At 49.7% G+C, this 18,303-nt stretch overlaps 1 protein-coding gene across 4 annotated transcripts; it reads left to right on the forward strand.

Annotated features, from left to right (window-relative positions):
- Positions 1 to 108: 108 nt before the first annotated feature.
- Positions 109 to 18,189, forward strand: CNNM3 (cyclin and CBS domain divalent metal cation transport mediator 3). Of its 4 annotated transcripts, XM_053587371.1 has the most exons (10): positions 109 to 1,385; positions 5,500 to 5,643; positions 6,974 to 7,123; positions 7,504 to 7,673; positions 7,856 to 7,952; positions 8,294 to 8,427; positions 8,740 to 8,878; positions 9,992 to 10,109; positions 12,664 to 12,763; positions 13,975 to 18,189. In XM_053587371.1, exons 1-10 carry the CDS (start codon positions 149 to 151, stop codon positions 14,149 to 14,151), a joined length of 2,466 nt encoding a protein of 821 aa, XP_053443346.1. In that variant the 5' UTR covers positions 109 to 148; the 3' UTR covers positions 14,152 to 18,189. The 4 variants fall into 4 exon arrangements, 3 of the variants coding, with proteins under 3 accessions (XP_053443346.1, XP_053443347.1, XP_053443348.1); XR_008379435.1 differs by lacking the exon at positions 9,992 to 10,109 and having other exon boundaries at positions 110 to 1,385; positions 13,975 to 14,104; XM_053587372.1 differs by lacking the exon at positions 12,664 to 12,763 and having other exon boundaries at positions 110 to 1,385; positions 13,975 to 14,165.
- The last annotated feature ends 114 nt before the right edge of the window (positions 18,190 to 18,303 follow it).

The following is an 18,303-nucleotide window of genomic DNA, read 5'->3' on the forward strand; positions in this document are numbered from 1 at the left end:
CGGCGCAGCCTAGTTGGATCCTGGGGCCCGCCCTCACCAGGCGCCTATTGGTCGAGGAGGCGCAAAGGCCGAGACGATTGGCCCTCTCGGTGGAGGTGCGGGGCGAGCGGGGTAGGCTGCGCGAGAGACAGAGAGGGGGCAGCGGGCTATGGCGGCGGCGGTGGCGGGTGGGCTAGGCTGGTTGCTCGCCGCGCTCTGTCTGGGCAACGCCGCGGGGGAGGCAGCCCCTTGCCCGCGAGTGCTGGGCTTCTGCCTAGAGGAGGACGGAGAGGCGGGCGCGGGGTGGGCGCGCGGAGGGGCGGCTCCGGCCGCGCCGGAGGCCACCTTCCGTCTGCGCCTCTTCGGCCCGGGCTTTGCTAATAGCTCCTGGTCTTGGGTGGCCCCTGAGGGGGCGGGTTGCCCCGAGGGCGGACTAGCTGAGGTGCCTGAAGAGGCGGTGGCCCCCATGGGCGAGTGGCGCGCACTGCTGCGCCTGCGCGGTGAGGCCGTGTGTCCGCATTCAGCGCTGCTGGCGGTGCGCGTGGAGCCGGGCGGCGGGGCGGCTGAGGAGGCGGCGCCACCCTGGGTGCTGGGCCTGGGAGTGGCCGGGCTGTTAGCGCTGGCGGCAGTGGCGCGGGGCCTGCAGCTGAGCGCGCTGGCGCTGGCGCCGGCCGAGGTACAGGTGCTACGCGAGAGCGGCTCGGAAGCCGAGCGTGCGGCGGCGCGGCGCCTGGAGCCAGCTCGGCGCTGGGCGGGCTGCGCCCTGGGCGCGCTACTACTGTTGGCTAGCCTGGCGCAGGCGGCGCTGGCGGTGCTGCTGTACCGCGCGGCCGGCCAGCGCGCCGTGCCTGCTGTGCTGGGCAGCGCGGGGCTCGTATTCCTGGTGGGCGAGGTGATGCCGGCCGCAGTGAGCGGTCGCTGGGCTCTGGAGCTGGCGCCGCGCGCGCTCAGCCTCAGCCGCCTGGCTGTGCTGCTCACCTTGCCGGTGGCTCTGCCGGTGGGGCAGCTGCTGGAGCTAGCGGCGCGGCCCGGGCGGCTGCGTGAGCGGGTGCTGGAGCTGGCGCGTGGCGGTGGCGACCCCTACAACGACCTCAGCAAGGGTGTGCTACGCTGCCGGACTGTGGAGGACGTACTCACGCCGCTCGATGACTGCTTCATGCTGGACGCCAGCGCGGTGCTGGACTTCGGCGTCCTGGCCAGCATCATGCAGAGCGGCTACACGCGCATCCCGGTATACGAGGAGGAGCGCTCCAACATTGTGGACATGCTCTACCTCAAGGACTTAGCCTTCGTGGACCCCGAAGACTGCACACCGCTCAGCACCATCACCCGCTTCTACAATCATCCACTCCACTTTGTCTTCAATGACACCAAGCTGGACGCCGTCTTGGAAGAGTTCAAAAGAGGTAACGGGGGTATGGGAGAGGGGACACCCGTGCCAGTGCCCTTCCCTGAAAAAGGGGTAGGGGATTATGGAAACCTCGAGGAAAGGACTCCATCCCAGTGTAGAGCATTGAGACCCCTGAAGGAATGACCTTTTGATATATTTAAAGGAGGAGAATGAAATGCCATAGAAAGCAAACACTTAAACCTACTTTGGGATAGTCCCCAGTTTGGAGAGTATTTCACGTGTTCTAACCTCCCAGCTCTTTGCCTCTCCCAGATGGTTTCACTGTGCTTGGCTTTGTAGCAGGTCCAAACTCTGGGATAGAAATTTAAAGAACGTAGAAAAGAAAGCAGTTTTCAGAAATCTGGATGCTGTTATCTGCACACATATAATATCAAATTGGCTCGACCTGTGATATTTCTATGGCTTTGTTAAGGTCCCTGACTTTATTGCAGATAAGGGAATGACTCCTAAATACGTTTCTTGGGTGCTGATTTAATATCCCCTTCCGTGTCTTTTTTTTTTTTTTTTTATCTTGAGGCTCTTTTCTAACTGTAAGTAAGATCTTTCCTGTTTCTCTTTAACTCTGAATTTTCACCCCTTCTTTCACCATAGTTTTAGCAGTTCCAAGGTTGAAAGTAAAAACTGAGACCCTCTAAGTGTGAAGGTGTGAGGTTCCTTTGCAGTGCTCTCCATTGGAAGCCTTGGAAGTGCCCTCTAGAGCCTGGCCACTAGCCATGCTTCTCACACCTGAACAGTATGGGGGTGGGGAGCACCCCAGGGTGCTACATGGGCTTGACCCTAAAGACTACTGGATATGAGGCAGAGAAGTGGGAAAGCCCCTTGGTATTCCTGGCAGCTTGGAAGTCTCCTGGTCCCTGTCTACATGGGGGGTGCTCTCTCAGCCCCTGGACAGTCAGTGCAGGAAGCCAGGTTTTGATCACTCCCACATCAAGGACTGCCATGGGCCACCTCTAGTGTGCACTCTCCATGCATCAGCTCCCTTAATCCTTGCAGCAGGCCTGGATGCTAATTTACTGTTACTACCGTAGGTCAAGACTTCAGTGGGAGATTTGGGTGGGCAGCTCTTAATCTGTTCTGTTAAGACTCTCACATGCTCCTGGCTATTTCCTCCTGGCCCTGCAGCTATGCTCTGGGAAGGGAGCCCAGGTTGGGGGTCCAGACAGAGCCTCCTGGTGGTGAGTACTCCTCTATCTGGGCCTCCAAAGACCTTAGGCAGTGGTAATTCTGGCAGGAGTCACCAGTAGTGTGACTCTGCAATCAGCAGGGTGGATTCTGTCCCTTCTCTGCCTGCTTCTAGGTCCTGGGAGGGCGCCTTAGCCTCTCCATGGGTCAAGGTCCTCAGCTGTTATTGATAAAGTGGATAAAAGTATCTGGGGGAGGAGACCATCTATAGCACTTCTGCACTTCAGCCAGTGTACACGTTTAGGGCCAGGCAGGAAGGTGATTATAGCTCCAGGGCAGGCTTGCTGATAGGTGGTGTTTGCTAGCTCTAGAGCAGAGGGGTTAACCTGGTTGTGCAGATTTCTTCTACGCAAGTCACCAGACTGCTTTTTAGTCTTTTTTTGTTTGTTTTTTGAGACAGTCTCACTATGTCACCCTCGGTAGAGTGCTGTGGCATCACAGCTCACAGCAACCTCCAACTCTTGGGCTTAAGTGATTCTCTTGCCTCAGCCTCCCAAGTAGCTGGGACTACAGGAGCCTGCCACAATGCCAGGCTATTTTTTTTTTTTGCCGTTATCATTGTTGTTTTAGTAGGCCCGGGCCAGGTTCGAACCCGCCAGCCTGGGTATATGTGGCCGGCGCCCTAACTACTGAGCTATGGGCGCCACCAAGGGGGAAGAATCTTTTATGGGAGGTCTTTTTTTAGGAGTCTTTTATGGGAGATGATAGTTGTCCCTTTGGTGTTGTCTTCTGGTCCCTGTCTACATGGGAAGCGCTGGTTTGTCCCTTTGGTGTTGTAAGCACTCGTGTTTCTAGGTTCCTTAAGAAAATGCTCATTCTGGTGTCTGGCTTTAGCTGGACTGGTGCTTTCTATAGCTATGAGCATTCACCAGGCAGAGATTTGGGGCATGATGGTGGAATGGTTGGCCCATCTGGAACTAACCTTAGTGTCAGGATTTTCCCTGCCATCCACGGTCTTGCCCTTCATATGTGACAGTTGAGCTTGACTCAGGGCTGTTGGGGATCCCAGTTGAGAAGAATTAAAGTGTTCATTCACAGTGATCAGGAAGGAGCCTAGAGACAGGGTGGGCCTAAAAGGGCTTGTGTGCTGTGTGAGGAACTTGGCCTTGATCACTAGGACTGTGAGTAAAGAATGACATTGTTTAGGTGGTTTTTTACAGATTGATGACTAGTGGGGAGACCAGCTAGAGTGGGATCCAGATGAAAGGAGAGGGTAGCCTTCTGAGGTAGACAGTAAGCCAAGAGAAGGGAATTAGAAGTCTGAATTGGGAAGGTTTAGTGGTTGGCTGAGGAGCTGCGCAGCTAGAGGGAGGAGCTAAGGATGAGGCACAGATTTCTGGCTGCTGTTTCCTAAGGGCTGAGGGTGGGGAGTAGATGAGTTTGTTTTGGACATTGGAATTCGTGTCTGTCTAGCGTTCCAAGTGGCAAATTCCTATCCTGCAGCTGATGTGAAATGCAGGTGGTCCCTTGGCCACAGGAGTGGAACAGAGAACCTAAACCCCAACGGCCAGGGGTATGCTGAGGAGAAATTGCCAAGAAGAGGTAAAACCTTGGAGGGAGGAGAGCCAGAGGTGCAAAATGTCCTGGCAGCTAAGAAAAGACATATTTTCTGAGGGGAGGCGATCAACCAAGATGCCCTTGACTTTTCCAAGAACAGATGTTGTGCCATGATGGGGAGCAGTTTGGGGAAATTTAACAGCTAGTATAGATGGGCCCTTTGTAAAGTGTGGCTGCAAAGCAGAAGCCAGAGAGCAATGATTGGCAGAGGATTTGGGGCAGGGGAGGAGGCCTTCTGTTCTTTGGTTTTAAGATGGGTGAGGTGAGCAGGTTTAGGCTGAAATGTTGATAGGAGAGAGGGAAGGCCACTGCTCCTGTTCTGGGCTGCCTAGCCTCTGTGTACCTTTGGAGAACAGGGCAGGTTTTTTTTTTTGCAGTTTTTGGTTGGGGCTGGGTTTGAACCTGCCATCTCTGTGTATGGGGCCAGCGCCCTACTCCTTTGAGCCACAGGTGCCGCCCCCATTGGGGCAGGTTTTAAGCAGCCTGATTCCAGAGGATTTGGGGATTGAATGCTTTTCTGCTTTAATCAGATTGCTTTTTTTTTTTTGCAGTTTTTGGCTGGGGATGGGTTTGAACCCACCACCTCTGGCATATGGGGCTGGCACCCTACCCCTTTGAGCCACGGGTGCCGCCCAATCAGATTGCTTTAGAAGGTGCCAGGCAACATGCTAAAAAGCTTCTTCCTAGAAACCAGTGGAAGAGGGTTTTGTTTGGGAGGTTTTGGTTTTGTTTTGAGACAGAGTCTGGCTCTATTGGCTAGGCCGGAGTGCCCATTTGGACCAAACATCTGAAGATCTTGTATTTGGGGCGGTGCCTGTGGCTCAAAGGGGTAGGGCGCCAGTCCCATATGCTGGAGGTGGCAGGTTCAAGCCCAGCCCTGGCCGAAAACCACAAAAAAAAAAAAAAAAAGGTTTTGTATTTGTCCTTTGCATCAAATGAACATCTTATTCACCTGGTATTGTTTGTAGTCAAAAGGTTAAGTAACAACCCAGGAGAGTCTGGCCTAGGTCTAGCATGTAGGAACATGAATGTCAACTTTTGTATTTTTTTAATTTTTTTTTTGAGACAGAGTCTCACTTATTAACCCTTGGTAGAGTGCCATAGTGTCACAGCTCACAGCAACCTCCAAATCCTTGTGCTTAAGTTATTCTCTTGCCTCAGCCTCCTGAGTAGCTGGGATTACAGGTGCCCGCCACGATGCCCAGCCATTTTTTTGTTGCAGTTTGGCCGGAGTGGAGTTTGAACCCACCACCCTCGGTATATGGGGCCGACGCCCCACTCACTGAGTCACAGTCGCCACCCAACTTTTGTATTTTTGGTGGCCTTGGAGGACCCCAGCAAGCTTTTAAATGAGTGTCCTCCCCTGACAGGGAAGTCCCACCTGGCCATCGTGCAGAAGGTGAACAATGAGGGCGAGGGCGACCCCTTCTACGAGGTCCTGGGCCTGGTCACCCTGGAGGATGTCATCGAGGAGATCATCAAGTCTGAAATCCTGGATGAGTCTGAAGACTACCGTGAGTTTCAGCTCCTGGCAGTCTTCTGTCTCAGCTGGTCCTTTAAGCTTTCTGAGGTACATAGTGTCAGAGGCCAATGGCTCTTAGTGCTGCTAGAAGCCAGACAGGTCCCCAGCCAGGCCTCATTTTTCTTAGCCTTGTGAGAGCCAGCATTGCCCCTCTTGGGAAGGCTCACACCTGTACTTCATGCAAGCCATGGTTGCCCATCCCGGTGGAGACCTTGGAATCCTAGCACTTGTTGGGGCTCCAGTGGCAGCCATCCTGTTTGTTTCCTACTGAGGAAGGGCCCTGTCCTTCATGAGCCTTTTCTTTTGCAGTTTTTGGCCAGGGCTGGGTTTGAACCTGCCACCTCTGGGATATGGGGCCAGCACCCTACTCCTTTGAGCCACGGGCGCCGCCCCATGGGCCTTTTCCATTTTTCTGTCTTCCTTGGTGCTTTTGTTTTCACAGGTTCTTTACCACCAAGAGAGTCTTCCCAAAGCAGATGATCCTGGGGCCCTTGATGGCCTCTTAGGAGTGTCTGCCACTTAGGATGACACAGGGCAGACAGAGCACGTGTTTGATGGCTGGGCCACCCACCCCTATGAGCTCTCCCACGTGTCACTTTGCCCATGCATCTATTGCCAACACAGCATCTTCAGTTCGGTTCCCAAGATGGCCATAGGTGTGAGGTCTCCAGGTTAGCTGCTGCCACTAATCCTCAAAAACACTTTCCATCAAGGGGTCTGTTTCTTTTGTTTGTTTTTTTTTTTGAGACAGAGTCTCACTATGTTGTCCTCAGTAGAGTGCCGTGGTGTCACAGCTCACAGCAACCTCCAAATCTTGGGCTTAAGCGATTCTCTTGCCTCAGCCTCCCAAGTAGCTGGGACTACAGGCACCCGCCATAATGCCTGGCTATATATTTTTTGTAGTTGTCATTGTTGTTTTGGCAGGCCTAGGCTGGGTTTGAATCCACCAGTCCTGGTGTACATGACTGGCACCCTAGCTGCTGAGCTACAGGCCCTGAGACCAGCAAGAGGTCTCTTAATGGCCAGGGAGGCCTATTATTTATATAAGCTGCCTTGCTATCATGTCAGCATTCTCCTCAGCCAACTCCAAGGCAAGGAGCAGTCTCTTCTGCACTTCTTCAGACATATCTGGAACGTGGGCCGCTGTTGTTTGACCTGGGTACTGAGATTGCTATGTAGTAGGAATGGCAGCCAGCTGCCATGGAGGGATCTGTACTGAGGATGTGTCCCTTGGGCTCTGATGGCATGTTCCCCTGGCCCTAGGAAAGAGTGGGTAGCATTAGACTGGTTGTGGTGCCTAAGCACACCATTTTCCACCTCAGGAGACTGCGTGGTAAAGAAGAAACCTGCTTCTCTGATTGCCCCTCTCAAGAGGAAGGAGGAATTCTCCTTGTTCAAGGTGTCTGATGATGAATGTAAAGTAAAAATCTCACCTCAGCTGCTCTTGGCCACCCAGCGCTTCCTTTCCCGAGGTGAGGGGAAAGGTTGTCCTTGCACCCTGCCCTTGTTCACTGGTGGGTCAGGAGACCACCCAGGTCTGAGCCTGACTCTGCCCCCCATGCCTAGTAAGCAGAAAAGTCTCCAGGAGAACTTCTGTGCTTCTCTCTGCAGCCCTGCCAGCATCTCAGGTCATCTGAGAGGTGGCTTCTCTCTACCAGGTGGCCGAGAACAGGGCCAAGCTGGTGCCATATTACCACAGTGTGCCCTGCCCAGCTCTTTGTGGTGTGGTGGGATGTGGAGGCACAGGGGCTCGCAGACCACCCAGGGAGAGCCCTGGTGGGTAACAGTAGTAGGCTACATAAGGCTGCTCTGGCCGTGAGGGACACTGTCCCTTTTTTCTACCATGGGGCAGAAGTGGATGTATTCAGCCCCCTGCGAATTTCTGAGAAGGTCCTACTGCACCTGCTAAAGCATCCCAGTGTCAACCAGGAGGTGAAGTTTGACCAGAGCAACCGCCTGGCTGCACACCATTACCTGTACCAGCGCAGTCAGCCAGTGGATTACTTCATTCTCATCTTGCAGGTGAGTGGGAACCCAGGCATGGAGCCTCCTACTTCCTCCGAGACTAGGGAAGGGTGTGTGAGAAGAGGTGGGGAGCAGGGAGATGCAGTAATCAGGTTTCTTGGCTCCTCCTTATGCTCTCTTCTCTTGGGAAAGATAATCTGTCCACATCTGTCTCTCTTTCTGCCTGTTCACCCTCCTAGGGCAGGGTTGAGGTGGAGATCGGGAAGGAGGGCCTGAAGTTTGAGAATGGGGCCTTCACCTACTATGGAGTGTCTGCCCTGACAGTGCCATCTTCTGGTAAGCTGCAGCCCCACTGGAGCTGAGGGCTGCCCCATGCCCTGGTCATGGCAGTTCTCAGTGCCTAGGTTCCAGCCTTCCCTTCTGATAGAGCCCATGCCCCCCACAAGGCAGACTGTTATCTCTGGGCTATCTGGAGGGAAGGGGCAGCGTCTTGTGATTGCTCATCTTCATTGCTTTCTGCCATCCCTGCAATACATCCTCTTCCAAACTCTTACCCATGTTCCCTCTCAAGGGTGGTTTGTGGGGTGGATCTTTGAGGTTGTGTGCTTGTCCCCACTAGGGCAGGGGTGGGCTACCCGGCTCCAACTTCTGCTGTCACTGATTGTTCCTTTTGATAGTTCATCAGTCCCCAGTGTCCTCATTCCAGCCCATCCGCCATGACCTGCTGCCCGAGCCAGCTGATGGCACCCGCTCTTCTGCGTATTGTCCCGACTACACCGTGAGAGCCCTCTCCGACCTGCAGCTCATTAAGGTGACAACCTGGGCTGCTCACGGGCACTGGCTTAGCAGGCTTTGTGTCCCCAAGGGGCTAGACCAGCTAGTCTGAGACTGCTCAGAACAAGGCCCTGCACTTGCTCTGTAGGACAGAGGCCTTGGCTCACTGGAGGTCTCCCATGTCCAGGCCCCTGCACCCATTTTCTTAAAAGCACTGCTTGTTCTTAGCTGCCCTTAACTAACTTAAAGGTCTTCCTTCTTCCTATTCTGGCTGGTGTGACTTTTTGAGCCTGTCTTGTGCATCTTGTGTCACATATTGCATCTGCCGGGTAATGCTTCCTATCCTCAGGTTACACGGCTGCAGTATCTCAACGCACTCCTGGCTACACGAGCCCAGAACCTGCCACAGTCTCCTGAGAACACCGACCTTCAGGTCATCCCAGGCAGCCAGACCAAGCTCCTTGGTGAGAAGGCCACTGCTGCAGCAGGTAAACTCTGAGTGGCACACTCTGGTGTGTCCAGACCCAGTGGGCTGGGAGCTTTTGCCGCTTACTCACATCTTACTGTCTCCTTGCTCTTCCCTGTTCTTGTCTCTCTGTTTTTTGTTTCTGTTTTTTGGGGGTTTTTTTTTGAGACAGAGTCTCAAGTGCTGTGGCAGCATAGCTCACAGCAACCTCCAACTCGGACTCAAGTGATCCTCTTGCCCCAGTTTTTCTGTTTTTTAGTAGAGATGGAGTCTTGCTTTTGCTCAGGCTGGTTTCAAAATCATGAACTCAAACAATCCACTTGCCTCAGCTTCCCAGAGTGCTAAGATTATAGGCGTGAGCCACCATGCCCAGCCATCTCTGTTTTTCTCTGCCTCCTTTTCTCTTCTTGCTGTTTTTAGTAGCTTAGATGACACTAAGCCATAGACAACTGGTATTTAGTCTTTCTTTTTTGTTTTTTGAAGTTTTTGGCCAGGACTGGGTTTGAACCTGCCACCTCCGGCATATGGGGCCGGCGCCCTACCCCTTTGAGCCATAGGCACTGCCTGGTATTTAGTTTTTCAAGTCAATATTTTGTCTCTCTCAAGGACCCCTTAATGGACTGACTTAATCAGAGACTTGTTGGTAAATGGGAATAACATCTAGTTCAGACACTCTTGGCCATTTAGGGGTAGGTCACTGGGAAAGTGAAGTTTTGGGTCATCAGTACCCTGGCTCAGAGGGTTGGTAGCTGGGGGACACCATCCCAGAAACTGGAGGGTACTTGCTGAGGAGCTTGGTCAGTTCACGCTGACACTGTGGAAGCATGTCCCATCCAAGGGTTCCACTGTGAGTAGAAAGATCCTGTTGGAAGAAACGGACTTTTATTTTTATTTTGTTTTATTTTTGCTATTTTTGGCTGGGGCTGGGTTCAAACCTGCCACCTTCAGCATATGGGGCTGGTGCCCTACTCCTTTGAGCCACAAGCGCTGCCAGAAATAGACTTTTAAATAGGAATGAGAGGCTGTGAGATAGAGGGAAATGCAAGAATTCTGAGGTGCAGAATGTGAACAGTCAGGCAATTTCTTGTTCTTGTGTTTGAAGAAGATACTTTTTTTTTTTTCTTTTGTGAGACAGGGTCTCACTCTGTTGCCCAAGCTGGAGTGCAGTGCTATCATCACAGCTCACTGCAGCCTCGAACTCCTGGGCTCAAGCAATCCTCCTGCTTCAGCCTCTCAAGTAGCTGGGACTACAGGTGTGTTCCATGACATCTGGCTAAGGCTTTTTTTGTATTTTTTTCTAGAGAGACAAGGTTTTACTCTTATTCAGGTTGTCTCAAACTCCTGGCCTCAAGCAGTCCTTCCACCTTGGCCTTGAGGATTTGAGGTTCCTGGGAGAGCCATGGGGCTTCTGGAGAGGCTGTGGAAGGAGTTGCTGGCCTTGTTTCCTGCATCCACTGCACAGTGAGGAAGCTGAGCTCTTACTGGATACTTCCTCTGCCACATACCTCACTCTTATATTTTCTCACTGTGATGTTATTTTATAGGGGTGAACCATGACTTCACTCATCTAATTGCCCCATGGGTTCAGAGATGCTAGTTTTTTGTGCTCATTTTACGGAAGAGGAATGAAGTCAGAAGGTCCAGACACTCTGATATTGCACTTGTAGAGCTCCACAGGGAACAGCTCAGTTCTGGTTACTCAGACCCACACTTGAGAAAACAAAAGTGTTTTGTTCTCTTTTCTTTTTTTTTTTTTTTTTTTTTTGGCCGGGGCTGGGCTTGAACCCGCCACCTCCGGCATATGGGACCGGCGCCCTACCCGTTGAGCCACAGGCACCGCCCTGTTCTCTTTTCTTTTAAAGATAGTCTTCCTCTGTCACCATGGCTAGAGTGCAGTGACGTCATCATAGCTCACTGCAAACTCAAACTCTTAGACTCAAGCAACCCTCCCACCTCAGCCTCTTGAGCGGCTAGGACTACAGACATGTACCTCCAACCATAAGTGGTGCTGCACCTTTCACGGTTGATTAAGCTCCTATGTTTTCTCACTACGATGTTATTTTATGGGGGTGCCCCTTATAAAGAATTTCATACTGTGACATTAGATTTGGGTCTCAGAGGCCAAAATTATTGTGTTCTTTAAAATGTGAGCCTTTTTGGGCCAGGTGCAGTGGCTCATGCCTGTAATCCTAGCACTCTGGGAGGCTGAGGTGGGTGGATAAGCTTGAGCTTAGGAGTTCGAGACCAGCCTGAGCGAGAGTGAGACCCTGTCTCAAAAAAAAAAAAAAAAAAAAAGCCAGCTAGGCTCAGCGCCTGTAGCTCAGTGGGTAGGCGCTGGCCACATACAGCGGGGCTGGAAGATTTGAACCTAGCCTGGGCCTGCTAAACAACAATGACAAGTACAACAACAACAAAATAGGCTTTCTGGCAGGTGCCTATAGTCCCAGTTACTTGGGAGGCTGAGGCAAAAGGATCGCTTGAGCCCAGAAGTTTGAAGTTGTAGTGAGTTGTGACACCACAGCACTCTACCCAGGGTGACAAACTGAGATTCTGTCTCATAAATAAATAAATAAAATGTGAGCTTTTTCTGGCTTCAGCTGCTACTTAGACTGCACTTGCAGGAGTGATGGTTTTCACTTCACTGCATCTTTTATTATATACTAATAGAGCCTCAGATGTCCCCTTGACTTCAGCTGCTCCTTGGGCTGTCCTATAAGAGAATAATTTATAGTGGCTTTCTGGGTCCTTTCTTCTTTGTAACTGATTATCCAGTATTGTATAGGGATACTGTTGGTTATTGTACCTAAGTGCAGTCTGATAATTGCCCTAGCTAGGCTTGCCTGCAGTCTTTCTGTTCCCTGCCTAAACTCTGGGGTCTTCCTGCAGGTTTGTCCCTGATAGTTTGGTATGTCACTGCCCAGAAAAGCTTAATGTTGCTGCACACATGGATATTTCAGTGGGGGCACTGCTTAAATACTGCAGGTGAAAACCATTTTCTGGAGGTTTTGGCACTAGATCTTCAGGAGAAAAGTACCTTTACTGAGATCCTTAGAAGGACCAATAATTTTATTTATTTTTTTTGTAGAGACAGAGTTTCACTTTATCGCCCTCAGTAGAGTGCTGTGGTGTCACATAGCTCAGGAGGTGACTGTGGAGTCACCTCCAACTCCTGGGCCTAGGCGATTCTCCTGCCTCAGCCTCCCGAGTAGCTGGGACTACAGGCGCCCGCCACAACGCCCGGCTATTTTTTGGTTTTGCAGTTTGGCCGGGGCCGGGTTTGAACCCACCACCCTCGGTATATGGGGCCGGCGCCCTGCTCACTGAGCCACAGGCACCGCCCAGGACCAATAATTTTAAATTACCTACAGTAGTGGTTGGCAAAGGGCCAAAGTCTGGCCAATGTGGTCCAAGGGCCAGATTTGGCCAGATGCCTGTTTTTGGTAAACGAAGTTTTATTGGACCCTGCCCATCTGTTCATGGATTGTACAGGGCTGCCTTTGAGTTACAACGGTGGAGTTGAGTCATTGTGACCAAGATCATATGACCTACAAAACCTAAAAATACTGGTCCTTTATAGAAAAAGTTGTCTGTCCCCTATTCTACCATTTCAATTTCTTATTCCTCCATACCAGTCATTCTCAGAATTGTATTTCCAAGGGCAAATCCGCCCTTGACACTGTGCTTCTGACTTCTCTCTGCCATTCTGAGCAGCAGCTGAGGCATCTGTAGCACTGCCTTGGCAGGGCCAAGGTGCTGCCGCTTTAGCTCAATGGCTTCTCTCCTCTTCTTTCTCTCTGCTCTCTCCAGCCTTCCCAGTAGACCTTTCCCTCTTTGGCACATTTGGAAACTGCAGTTGATAAATGACTGTGGACTAGTGAGCATTTTTTGTTTTAAGAGAACACCCAAGGTAAATATCTTCCCTTTTCTTTTCTCTTTGCTTTTCTTCCCTTTAGCTGTAGGGTGAGCAGTGCAGACAGCTCCCCACAATGGGAGGCATTTATGGGCGCTACATTTGTCTTTTCTGGGAAACAGGAAGGAGCAATAAACACCACAGCCTTGGAAGATAAAGCTTCCTTCCAGCAGAGGGCGCTTTATGGCCTGCCCGGGCGGGTTCCTCTTGCCCAGCGGAATTGCTGGGCTCCCTGGGGTCAGAAACCCACAGGCCCTGGTCTCTGAGGCGTGTCTTGTGTCCTCAGTATTTTTTTTTTTTGTAGAGACAGAGTTTCACTTTATTGCCCTAGGTAGAGTGCCGTGGCGTCACATAGCTCACAGCAACCTCCAACTCCCGGGCTTAGGCGATTCTCCTGCCTCAGCCTCCCTAGCTGGGACTACAGGCGCCTGCCGCAATGCCCGGCTATTTTTTTGTTGCAGTTTGGCCGGGGCTGAGTTTGAACCCGCCACCCTCGGCATACGGGGCTGGCGCCCTGCTCACTGAGCCACAGGCACCTCCCAGTAGTTTTTTTCTTATGAGGCAAAGTGATAACTCCTGTCTTGATTCCTCTAAGGCAGTGTTTTTCAACCTTTTCTTATCTCATGGCACACTTGAACCTATGGTTAAACTTAACGTGGAACATTTAAATGATGTTGATTACAAAAAACAGTAGGCTTGGCGCCAGTAACACAGTGGTTACAGAGCCAGCCACATAAACCGAGGCTGGCAGGTTCCAACCTGGCCCTGGTCAGCTGAACAACAATGACAACTGCAACAGCAACGACAAAAAAAATAGCCACCCGCGCATTGTGGCGGGCGCCTGTAGTCCCATCTACTTAGTAGGCTGAGGCAAGAGAATCAGTTAAGCCCAAGAGTTGAAGGTTGCTGTGAGCTGGGATGCCACGCAGTCTCCTGAGGGTGACATAGTGAGGCTCTGTCTCAAAAAAAAAAAAAAGTAAATTAAAAAAAATAATATAATTACTGTGCTTTGAACTTCTTTTGAAAATAATTTAATGATCTTTACAAATTTTCATGGTATACTGGTTGAAAATCACTGCTCTAAGGTATCCTGAGGCCCTTCTGCCTCACCTGCTCCTTCCTGTCCTAAAAAGGATTTAGCATTTAGTTTTGATAGGATCTCTCCTGTTACTGGCATTGATATTAATTCTTCTTTCCCTCTCCTTTAGGGTCCAACCACAGCAGGCCTGGTGTCCCAGTGGAGGATAGCCCTGGGCGGAACCCAGGAGTTTAACTGTTTGCCAGGCAGCCCCAGATGCGGGGAGCAGACAAGCACATGGGGAGCTGGAGGAAGCCAAGCAGAAGCTTCGTGCCAGCCCATCCCCACTCTCCAGGCCACGTTTTAGATGGCTTTGTAGATGTGGGTCCTGGGCATCTTCAGAACCAGGCGCCAATGCCGAGCACCTTCAGCAGGCCCTGCCCTCCTTTAGGAGGTGGGGGGTCAGGAGGGCACAGCCCTCTAGGCCTGTTTCTGGAAGGAATGAAAGGAATACCATCATCTCTAGGGCCCAGGGCCCAGGGCCCAGCCTTTTCCCTTCTCCCCACAGGCTGTGACAGTGCAGTGTATTTATACCTCTTCAGGCCAAGCCACCACGTGAGTGCACAAACTGCCTTTAGGTGGCCATGACCTGTACTGTGCTTTTTGCCAATCTGCTGCTGCTGGCAGCACTTCCTGAGCAAACAGAAGACACCAGTTTTGGCTAGGGGTTCAAATTCACGGCCTCATCCATGGTGTGGAAACCATTTTTCTGACAATGCCATTTTTAAGAGCACAAACTCTAGCTTTCCCATGTGCCAAACCAGAAGCACCAGTCCGTCCCTCTGGTCCTGCACCCTCCTGTGGAGGTTGTTGTTCTGACCTCTTCTAGGGCCCTGAGTGAGCAAGCTGGCCCTCGTGGCACTGATGGGGCCTGCTTCTCTGCCTGCTGTGCTGAGTTGCCACTAGCAGTGTTGTTAGTTTCTGTGTTCTTAGAGGTCATGCCTGGGAGGAGGCGGTCTTCTTACTGCATCTAATCCAGCGGTTCTCAACCTGTGGGTCGTGACCCACAGGAACTGTATTAAAGGGTTGCAGTATTAGGAAGGTTGAGAACCACTGAATTCTAATCCTTTCTTCCTTGTGTGATCCCAGAGGAGCATAGTGCCTGTTAGATCTGCTTCATGCCCTTCCTTCCCATAGGCCTCTATGGAGGTGTTACATGGCTGTGACGTGCAGGGCTGCAGGGAGGGAGGGACTGTTTATGAACCAGGTGGACCCTCATTACCTTTCTTTAAAAAAAAAAAAAAAAAGTTTGTCTTATATCTCTAAAACATTTCAAGTTCTTTGCTTTATTCTGTTCCTAGCTACGGGGTTTTAGAGAAGTGGAAACAAGAAGGCATTTGTCTTTTTCTTCCAGTTTACCTTCCCCAGTTCTTTAGCTGTGTGAAACTGGGGTACCACAGGGACATAGGATTATAGATTGGGGGGGATTTCTGGAACTTTCTTCAAAGGCATTTAGAACCTTATAAATGGGACTGAAGGCCACAGAAATAGTGGTATGCTTGTTTAGAAATTGTTCTCAAGGAGTGCACTCTTAACAGCAAATCTAGGTGGGAAACAAACACTTTGAAATCTCTCCAGAACAGGGATTCTTAATCTTGGAATTACCTGGCAAATTAAAAAATACTTACACCTGGGCCCAGCCCCAGGGCATTTGACTTAATCAGTCTGGGCATCAGGGTTTTATTTTCAAAATGTTTTTAGATTCACAGAAGGGTTTCATACACCTTTCACCCAGCATCAACTTACATTAACATCTTACATAACCTTAGTATATTTATTCAAAACTAAAAAATAAACATTGGTGCAATAACTACAGACTATTTGGATTTTTACCATTTTTCCAGTAATGTCCTTTTGCAGGATCCAATCCAGGATATCAAGTTTCACCTACAGTTGTTGCTTTTTCCCCTAACTTTATATTTTAAGATAATTACAGAGTCATAGGAAGTTGCAAAGATAGGGGCCCCACGCACCCTTCATTCAGTTTCCCTTAACGGTTATATCTTACATAATTAGAATACAGTATCAGAACCAAGACTTTAACCTCTGTGCAGTGTGGGCGTCTAGTTCTGTATCATTCTGTCACGTACACATTTATGTAACTGCTGCCACAGTGGAAACAGAATTGTCCCATCACTGGCATCTCCTTTGGACTATCCCTGTAGAGCCACATCTCCCCCTTCCCTACTCTCCCTTACCCTTGGAAATCACTGATTATTCATCTCTATTATTCTGACATTTTAAAAATGTATACATGGAATCATACAGCGTGTAACTGTTTGGGATTGGCTTTTTTTTAGTCAGCATAATTCTCTGGAGATTCACCCATGTGGTTGCCTGTGTCGTAGATGATTTTCTTTTTACTGCTGAGTGATATTCCAGGGTATACTCATTGTCCTGTTTAAGGATGTCTGGATTATTTCCAGTTCGGGGCTATTCCAAATAAAGCTGCTGTGAACATTCTTGTACAGGTTACTGTGTAAAGATTAGTTTTATTTTCTCTGGGATAAATGCCAAGGAGTGCAATTACTAGGTAATACAGTTGTAGCTTGTTTAGTTTTTTTTAAAGAAACTGCCAAACTTCTTCAGAGTGGCTGTACGGTTTTTGTTTTCAGCAGCATTGTAGGATGCTTCTGAGTGCTCACCAGGATTTGGTGGTGTCGCTTTTATTTTTTTTTTTTGAGACTGAGTTTCACTTTGTTGCCCTTGGTAGAGTGCCAGGGCATCACAACTCACAGCAACTTCCAACTCTTAGGCTTAAGCAATTCTCTTGCCTCAGCCTTCCAAATAGCTGGGACTACAGGTGCCCACCATAACACCCAGCTATTTTTGTTGCAGTTGTTATTGTTTAGCTGGTCAGGGCTGGGTTCAAACCTGTCAGCCTCGGTGCATGTGGCAGGTGCCGTAACCACTGTGCTATGGGCACTGAGCCAGTGTTGCTATTTTTTAGTTCTGATACCTGTGCAGTGAGACCTTGTGGTTTTCATTTGCCTTTCCCTAGTGGCTAATAGTGTTCATCTTTTCATTGCTTTCACTTGGGTGGAATATCTGTCTATGTCTTCCACCAATTTTCTAATTGGATTGTTTGTTTTTTACTGATTAGTTTTTCCTCAGAATTCTTTATTTGAGCGTCCTTTGTTTAATTTTTGGTTTGCAAATATTTCTTCCCAGTCTGTAGCTCATATTTTCATCCTCTTGACAGGGCCTTATACAGAGCAAAAGTTTTTAATTTTGATGATATCCATTTTGCTAATTTTTTTTTTTGAGACAGTCCTACTATGTCACCGTGGGTAGAGTGCTGTGGCATCATAGCTCACAGCAACCTCAAACTTGGAGTTAAGCAATTGCCTTGCCTCAGCCTCCCAAGTAGCTGGGACTACAGATGTCTGCCACAGTGCCTGGCTATTTTTTTGTTACAGTTGTCATTGTTTAGCTGGCCCGGGCTGGGTTCGAACCTGGTAGCCGTAACCATTATGTTACGGGCACTGAGCCTTTGCCAATTTGGTTTTTTTTTTTTTTTGTAGTATCACTTTGTTACCCTCAATAGATGCCCTGGGGTCATGGCTCACAGGAACTCAGCCTCAGCCTCCCAAGTAGTTGGGACTACAGACGCCCAACACAATGCCTGGCTATTTTTTTTTTTTTTTTTTTTTGTGGTTTTTGGCCGGGGCTGGGCCTGAACCTGCCACCTCCGGCATATGGGACCGGTGCCCTACTCCTTGAGCCACAGGCGCCACCCTGCCTGGCTATTTTTTTAGAGACAGGGTCAGGGTCTCACTGTTGCTCAGGCTGGTCTTAAACTCCTGAGCTCAAGCGGTAGCGTACTAGGATTACAGATGTGAGACATTGTGCGCGGCCCTAATAGGTTGTGTTTTTGATGTCACATCTAAGAACCTAGTCTTAGATCCCAAAGGTGTTTTTTCCCTACAAATTTTATAGCTTTACATTTAAGTTCATAATCTGTTTTGAGTTAATTTTTAAGACTTAGTTAACCAGTGTGATGAAAGTGTGTCAAACGGTCTATAAAACCAGTGTATGGTGCCCCATGATTGCATTAATGTACACAGCTATGATTTAATAATTTTTTTTGCCTACAGTGGTCCCATTGCTCTGGCACCATTTGTTGAAAAGGCTTTCTTTTTTCCATTGAATAGCTTTTGCACCATTGTCAAAAGTCAGCTGGGTGTATTGGTGTGGCTCTATGGATTGTCACACAGGTCTCTGTTCCACTGACCTGTGTGTCTGTCCCTCTGCTGATACTGCACTCTCCGTTACTGTAGCTATACAGTAAGTTTTGAAATCAGGTAAAATGATTTCCTTTCAGTTTATTTTTAAAATTTGTTTTAGCTGTAAAATATGACATGAATTGTAGAATAATCTTGTCTATACATCTACAAAAATTTTGCTGGAATTTTGGTTACAGCTGTTTTAAACCTGTATATTAATTGGGGGAGAAACG

The sequence above is a fragment of the Nycticebus coucang genome, chromosome 4, assembly GCF_027406575.1.
Source record: "Nycticebus coucang isolate mNycCou1 chromosome 4, mNycCou1.pri, whole genome shotgun sequence".
In the NCBI taxonomy this organism is placed as follows: Eukaryota; Metazoa; Chordata; class Mammalia; order Primates; family Lorisidae; genus Nycticebus; species Nycticebus coucang.

Excerpts from the sequence above, each read along its gene's own strand:
- CNNM3 (XM_053587371.1), top strand. The coding sequence starts at position 149 with ATGGCGGCGGCGGTGGCGGGTGGGCTAGGCTGGTTGCTCGCCGCGCTC. Across the intron at positions 1,386-5,499 it reads CTTGGAAGAGTTCAAAAGAG|GGAAGTCCCACCTGGCCATC; the intron begins GTAACGGGGGTA and ends CTCCCCTGACAG. Across the intron at positions 8,428-8,739 it reads CCGACCTGCAGCTCATTAAG|GTTACACGGCTGCAGTATCT; the intron begins GTGACAACCTGG and ends TCCTATCCTCAG.